General features: G+C 41.6%; 3 protein-coding genes across 5 annotated transcripts; 2 read left to right on the top strand and 1 right to left on the bottom strand.

Annotated features, from left to right (window-relative positions):
• Positions 1-1,155: 1,155 nt before the first annotated feature.
• On the top strand, positions 1,156-2,703 carry LOC113204043 (uncharacterized). The gene is made up of 2 exons (XM_026419044.2): positions 1,156-1,747; positions 1,977-2,703. The coding sequence occupies exon 2, from the start codon at positions 2,010-2,012 to the stop codon at positions 2,481-2,483; it is 474 nt and encodes a 157-aa protein (XP_026274829.1). The 5' UTR covers positions 1,156-1,747; positions 1,977-2,009; the 3' UTR covers positions 2,484-2,703.
• Positions 2,704-2,784: 81 nt separating this feature from the next.
• LOC113204045 (CDGSH iron-sulfur domain-containing protein 3, mitochondrial) lies at positions 2,785-3,778 on the bottom strand. The gene is made up of 3 exons (XM_026419045.2): positions 3,590-3,778; positions 3,298-3,483; positions 2,785-3,192 (listed from the first exon to the last, which is right to left on the bottom strand). The coding sequence occupies exons 1-3, from the start codon at positions 3,671-3,673 to the stop codon at positions 3,040-3,042; spliced, it is 423 nt and encodes a 140-aa protein (XP_026274830.1). The 5' UTR covers positions 3,674-3,778; the 3' UTR covers positions 2,785-3,039.
• Positions 3,779-3,815: 37 nt separating this feature from the next.
• Positions 3,816-6,529, top strand: LOC113204041 (TGF-beta-activated kinase 1 and MAP3K7-binding protein 1-like). 3 transcript variants are annotated; one of them, XM_026419040.2, is made up of 10 exons: positions 3,816-4,005; positions 4,150-4,237; positions 4,326-4,563; positions 4,638-4,770; positions 4,844-5,084; positions 5,179-5,335; positions 5,418-5,517; positions 5,779-5,899; positions 6,006-6,131; positions 6,220-6,529. In XM_026419040.2, the coding sequence occupies exons 2-10, from the start codon at positions 4,150-4,152 to the stop codon at positions 6,489-6,491; spliced, it is 1,476 nt and encodes a 491-aa protein (XP_026274825.2). In that variant the 5' UTR covers positions 3,816-4,005; the 3' UTR covers positions 6,492-6,529. The 3 variants fall into 3 exon arrangements, with proteins under 3 accessions (XP_026274825.2, XP_026274824.2, XP_026274826.1); XM_026419039.2 differs by having other exon boundaries at positions 3,817-4,005; positions 6,006-6,137; XM_026419041.2 differs by having other exon boundaries at positions 3,818-4,005; positions 4,125-4,237; positions 6,006-6,137.
• Positions 6,530-6,535: the final 6 nt, after the last annotated feature.

Here is a 6,535-nt window from a genome sequence, read left to right as displayed (position 1 = left end):
GCCCCACGGCCTCGACCCTGGCGCTGCGTTACGCACGGGACCGCGGCGGGGGCACTGCCCTAGGAGGGGTTGAACCCCTGGGGTTCTTACAGGGGAGCGAAGCAGGCGGCAAGAGGGAGGACGAGGGACCCCGGACTCCGCGGAAAACACCGGGATAAAGTGCTCGTCGAGCCCCTGCCGGGATCCCTGCCGCACCCTCACGCCTCCATCCGCGGAGTGGTGTTGTGGTGAATTCTGTGAATCACTTGCCTCCAAGCCCAGCCCAATACGGACCGGCTGCTTCAAGACTGCGGCGGTGACATGGCCGCGTCATACGGGGTTGGGGTGTTCGGCATCAGCTCCGAGGAGCCCGGGTTACCAGGACTGCGGTTGGAGGGCTCACGGAGAGCTCGCGTGAAAAACGTAGACAGAACATTAATTTCTACCCCCCCCCCATTCTCCCTTATCGCATTTAAGCGGTTTGGAAGGCGGTCTAAAAGGCGCACTCCGTGAGCTCACCGTGAGCTCTCCAATCGCGCGCGCACCCCAGGCGGGGCGCGGGGCAGAGAATGGTGTCGTTGTTTCCCTATGATAAGGGCCTGCCGCAGAGCCCTGCTCCAGTTCGGCCGGCATGTGCCATTCGACCGAGACGGCGCGGCGCATATCACGGTATCGGCACGTCTCGAACCCCACGGCCCGGAAGGGAGGGGGAGTCGTGGGGGCACTGTTTATCCATTGGAGAAAGGGGGGGGGGGCAGCGCACAAGCGCACCACCCCGTGCTCCTCCCCGAATATTCGCTCGCTCTCAGTGACTCATCTTTTCACCACCCGAGTCGAGTAGCCCCCCCCCCCCCCCCCCGGTTAGAATAATGTCAACAGACCCAACACTCAAATTTACAAGAAAATCGTGATAATGTCGCTCGGTGACATCTTCATGTCCGAACGATTACAGCTCTTGATTATACACCAAATTCGCCATTGTAGATTAATCTGGACCACTCCGACAAGCTTTGGTAAGCAAATATTGTGCCTTAATCGTGTCTTAATGCGTTCATCAACACACGCCCGTTTTGGCGACTGTGAACTGTTCTAATCTGTTCTCCTACATCAATAATGACCCAGCCTCTGCAGCCTCTGGCTTCAGTGCTAGGCAGCCCCTAGGCAGCGCGCCAATACTTACCTCATCCAATGCCGCATGACAGATCGATGCTGGACAGACTGGCGCCCGCGCCCGCCCTCACGATGACACACCTCCTCTGCCGCCCCTCATCTCACACCCTCGGCCCGAGGGCCTCGGGGAGGACAACGGTCCAGGCTGGCAGGACTCGGACGAGGCACGCACAGCTCCAAATCCCTCAAACTTGTTGGACGAAGCGCGGAGCGACGGAAGGCTCGGTGCAAGCGGTGCACGCCCCTTGACGGGTAACTGTGTTTGGTTCAGCCAGCAGACGGACTCGGTGCCACAATAAACATCGTCTGCTACGGGCCACAGCCCTACACAAAACGCAGAAACGGACCGGCGTTTTCGCTAGGTGGTTGCGAGGGGGCAGTGACAGGAAGTGGCCTGCCAACCTCGCACTGTTCAAAACACTCGCCGGGAGTGCGACAAAACAAGAACTCTTTGGGCCCCCAAGCCGCACCCCGCGACACCTGCTGGCCCACTTGACTTTCACACCTGGTTGAGCCTCGCTCAAGGCACACCTGTGGGATTGATATTGATATGGTGGTGCCCTAAATCACATATGTTGTGGATCAATGGCAGAATCAGGTAACTCATGGAATGAATGGGTCATTGCTCTTTTCTGATCTCCTCACAACTCTTTGTTAATGGGATTCTCAAATAATTATAAGCTAAGTTACTCTTTACCACTGTCAACACCTCATAAGCTTATCTTATCAATTTCTCTTGACAAGAAATGGCAGAGATTTCAGTGTAACATTTTGGCGAGATAGACTTTCTTGGGAGTCATTGCTATTCAAACTTTATATTTTTGCAGGTTTCTTGTTATATCTAGTTAGTGATATGATTAATGAGCAGGAAGGAAGACATGTCTGCAAATACCTATGATAATATGAATGATCAGCAAGAACAAAACAATAATGTGGAAATAGAAACAAAGATCAAACACAAAGAAAATTTAGCAGGTCAAAATAATGAGACAAGTGATTTTAACGAATCTGTAGTAAACCAAGATATGCAGACACCTATTGAAAAAATTTCCGTAAGAGGAGGTAGCAAAGAAGTTAGAGCTAACGAGTGCTGTACTAGTGACAAGCTTTCAAATGGGAGAGAATCACAAAAATCTAAATACATTAAAAGGCACCCGTGGATTACTGAGGAGTTTTTGGAAATGGTTGAACACAGAGATGAGTTACGTTTGAAGCTCAGAAATAATTCTTCCAATGTTCTCTTAAAGAAAGAATTTGCACTTCTACGCAATCGCACGGCAGCTTTAAGGCGGAAGTTGAAGCTAGCTTATCAGATGTACCTGGAAGAACTGTGATATAAACTTGTTATGTGATAGTATACGGTAGTATGTTTTCATCACAATGTTTAATTTAGGACAAACCATGACTCCTAAAAGTGATATTCGATACTTCTTGCCACTGTGTGTCAAACATTATTGAGAAGATAATTATCTTCTGGTGTAACTAAAAGGTTAAGGACAATTTGATATTGTTCCTTTGGTGTTGGTTGTTGGAATAAAAAATTATTTATTCGTACCCTATGCAGAATTATTTGCATGGTCTCCATTCTCAGATGTTTGATTGACTTTGCTAAAAGAAAATCAAAAGAACAAACTGTTGTCTTTTAAAAGTAAATAATCTTATTGAACTTTTCAAAAACAAGTGCTCCAAAACATGAACAAAGAAAATGCAACAATATAAAACTGGAAAAAGAGTCTCTAGCGCAAATTTTCAGTGTATGATAAATTTAAGCAGAAACTGCTGCTGAGTTCATTCAGAATGCAAAAGTCATACACATACTGTAGATACTTCAGTTATTCTATCTAAGCTCATGGTATTACTTTGCTAATCAGGTTGAAATAAGAAAGGGAATTACAGTCCCTTGTGAGTGCCATCACAAAATGGTCTTAGCTTTGTTTGTTTGCAATTACACAGATAATAATCTTTTTCCTCCTCGACTCTAAACTTAATTGGTTTCAACTCACACTTATATTGAGGCCACTTGTGCGAACCATCACAGATTGGCTGAAGAAAAAGAAAAATGTTACATAGAAGTAGGATGAATCAAAAAATTAGAAGGTCAAAGGAATACCAGATCATTAAAAGGGACGAATCCACTATAGTACTCACTTGGGACTTACTGTAGCCGCACAAACACCACATATAATCTTTCTTAGGGTATAATCTGATCTTGAAGGGCTTGCGATCATACACTTTACCATTCTCAACTTGACTAGATGCGGAGTATATGTGACCAATAACATTTTTGGGGACTTTAGGAGAATCAGAAGACTTTCTCAGGAAAAGCTGTATAGGCTGATGATACAAAAATATGAGTAAATTAAAGTGAGACACATTGAAATACAACAGAGAACACAGTGCATGCGAGGTTAATACTCTCTTGAAGTATGTTGGGGCATACCTGAGTTCTTGGCAAGTCGACTAGTTTGTTCCTTGAAACGCACCATAGAGAGTTTTTCAAACTGTTAACAATATTTACATTCATTTTCCTGAGATTCTTGTCAAAATCCAAGAGATTAACAAGATTAGCTAGTCCAATGTTCCTTATATCTTATCAAAACTTGTGACAACGAGATTTCTCATACACTTCCTTCCTTAAGTGAATGTGAATATGAATAAAATGTAATGTTTTTTTTTGGTTTTTGTTGTTCTTGTTCACTCAGCAAATATCAACAAATATCAAAAAATCAACTCATTCATTATTTTTATTATATTTTAAAGACATACCATGATGTGAAATGTCTTTTTAACTACACAACAGGTCATCAGGTTTTTGGGTGGTTATCAAGATTTCCAATACTTTTGTCCCCAGTCAAGGTACTTGTCACAATACAATTTGTCAATAACATGGCTTGATAAGATAAATAAAAATAATCATGGAAATTATTTATTATACGATGGCTTCATTGTAATGAATGATACTTGTTGACGTACAGAAATATAATTTCTTTCCTGATCAAGATGCCTACTCGAGCAGAAATTCCTAGTTCCAGCCATAAACCATATGATAATATGTGGACTGACCATCTACCGGTTTGCAGACTTTCTGGTAAATTCATTAATCGTTTTTCACCCTACTCGAATAACACTTTGTAATGTCTTTTAACCAAAAAAAAATGTATCTCTTTGAATGAAAGGAGTTGGTTCATCTACGAATCAGTTGTACAGAGAAGACGGCAATCGCCAAGAACATCATCCCTGTGAAGATCGAAGTTTCCACATACGCATTGATAATGACATTTACCTTTATGGCGTATTCAATGGACATGAAGGGGGAGAGGCTGCACAGTTTGCTCTTCAGAGAATGGTGTTTGAAATTTTATTTGGACAGCTAGAAGGAAAGACTTCTGATGAAGAAATCAAAGAAGTTTTAAGGTAATATTTCCTATCTTTTTAGACTATAAATCACTGATCTACAATACAATCATTACAATCATTTTTATTTACAGGCAAGCTTTCCTTTCTGTTGAAAAGAGCTATATGCAATCAATAGATGACCGTCTGGCAGAGAGGGCTAAGCTACAGATGGATATTCCTGAGGACCTGTCAGAATATGAAGCGTACAACAAATACCCTCATGTGGTAAAATCTGTTTTTTTGTGGTATAATGATATTTCCGTTCAAAATTGTTAATTCATTTATTAATTATATCCAGGTTGAAAGGCTGAGGACGTTAACCAGCGAACTTTCTTGTGGAACTACTGCTGTGGTGGCATTGATAATTAAAGGCCGTTTGTTTGTAGCAAATGTAGGAGAATGTCGAGCATTACTATGTAAGGCAGATTCAGATGGAGTCCTTCGGGTATTGGAATTAAGCGTTGACCATAATTTGTATAATGAAGATGAATTACTAAGGTTACAACAATTGGGCCTTGATATTGATCTAATCAAACAAGGTATGAATTTTAACTTTAAATTAAATTTTAATTTTTAAAAAAATGAAATTTGAAGTAATTGACTGTCAATAAAGTGTATTATTGTTTGTGCTAGAAAATCGTCTTGGAAATCAAGAAAATTCACGTTGTATTGGGAATTATCTAGTCAAAGGAGGCTACAAAGAAATGGATGAACTCGCATCTTCTGTGTCAGAGCCTGTTATTGCTGAGCCACAAGTTCATGGAGGCATTCCACTGGATGAAAGTTGTAGGTATGGTTAACTTGAGTTCATTTGGTCTGACTTTAATTGACTTGAATGTCGTATTTAACCAACTCTGGGTGCAAACCTTTAGGTTTCTGATGCTGATGTCTGATGGAGTTTATAAATCTTTAGAAAGTGCTACAAGAACTGATCAGGTTAACAAGGAACTGGCACAGCTAGCTGTAAGTGAGGTAAGTTCCTTATCATATAATTAAAACAGGCAAATCTTAGGATGCAGATCCAGAATTATGAAAAGTACAAACTCACTGCAACCTCCGGTTGAAGAGCATCTGTGAATCAGCAGTGCCTATCAGAAGGCCGGTGTGAGCACTGGTTTGTCCTTCTTTTATTTGGAGGGGTTACAGTTACAACCTCTGCTACAGTTCATACTCTTATTGTGTTTCATAATTTTGTGCACTGAAATTGGTAAATATTCCTTAACATCTTTTCAGTTTCGGACCCAGTCTACACTTACTGGTGTTGCTCAAGCAGTTGTTGATCGAATCGGTAGGATTCATCATGATGTCTTTATGTGTAACAACTTAAGTAGAGAGATAGATTCTCCTCCTTCTGGTAAGGAAATTATGTTATGTTCAGATCTATTTTTTCCCCCCACATTTTCAATTCTTACTTGCATATGTAACTCATCACTTTAAATGTGAATGCTCATTTTATGCAGGTGGTCCTAAAGGAAGACGGGATGATATGACACTAGTTATACGGAACTTTAATTTTGAAATGCCAAATGCACTTCCTCCAAAGTCCTTTCCTAAGGTCCATATAATGGAGTCAGAAAGTGATACAGGTGCAGGTACACTATTAGCAAAATGAATTATGTCGCCAAAGAAATGGGCTGCAATAATTTCATGTTTTTTAACTTTGTTTACTTTCAGCCACTTCACCTGTCTCTCCTTCTGGTGATTCAGAATATCACTCAGGTAGTACTCTAAGAAATAGTGGCTCAGTGGGAACCAGCACTGTTTCAGTCATGCCTTACACAAACGACTCATCTACCACCGAGGAAAGTTCTTCTGATGCAATGTTTTCTCAACCTATTAGTGCCTCACCAGTTCCAATTTTACCTTATGTTGACTTCTCAGAATACTATGCCAATGTTGAACGTGCTCGTATTGCAGGAACTTTACCAGAAGGAATTGATTTTTAACTTAATTTTATAACACTGTGATTATTTTAATTTTTTAATGGCTG

The sequence above is a fragment of the Frankliniella occidentalis genome, unplaced genomic scaffold (genome assembly GCF_000697945.3).
Source record: "Frankliniella occidentalis isolate FOCC.00 unplaced genomic scaffold, Focc_3.1 Scaffold429, whole genome shotgun sequence".
NCBI lineage: Eukaryota > Metazoa > Arthropoda > Insecta > Thysanoptera > Thripidae > Frankliniella > Frankliniella occidentalis.
This window is presented reverse-complemented; position numbering and strand designations above follow the sequence as displayed.

Excerpts from the sequence above, each read along its gene's own strand:
- LOC113204041 (XM_026419039.2), top strand. The coding sequence starts at position 4,150 with ATGCCTACTCGAGCAGAAATTCCTAGTTCCAGCCATAAACCATATGAT. Across the intron at positions 5,085-5,178 it reads TATTGATCTAATCAAACAAG|AAAATCGTCTTGGAAATCAA; the intron begins GTATGAATTTTA and ends TGTTTGTGCTAG. Across the intron at positions 5,900-6,005 it reads GATAGATTCTCCTCCTTCTG|GTGGTCCTAAAGGAAGACGG; the intron begins GTAAGGAAATTA and ends CATTTTATGCAG.
- LOC113204043 (XM_026419044.2), top strand. The coding sequence starts at position 2,010 with ATGAGCAGGAAGGAAGACATGTCTGCAAATACCTATGATAATATGAAT.
- LOC113204045 (XM_026419045.2), bottom strand. The coding sequence starts at position 3,673 with ATGAATGTAAATATTGTTAACAGTTTGAAAAACTCTCTATGGTGCGTT. Across the intron at positions 3,484-3,589 it reads TCGACTTGCCAAGAACTCAG|CCTATACAGCTTTTCCTGAG; the intron begins GTATGCCCCAAC and ends TTGTATCATCAG. Across the intron at positions 3,193-3,297 it reads GCGGCTACAGTAAGTCCCAA|CCAATCTGTGATGGTTCGCA; the intron begins GTGAGTACTATA and ends CTTTTTCTTCAG.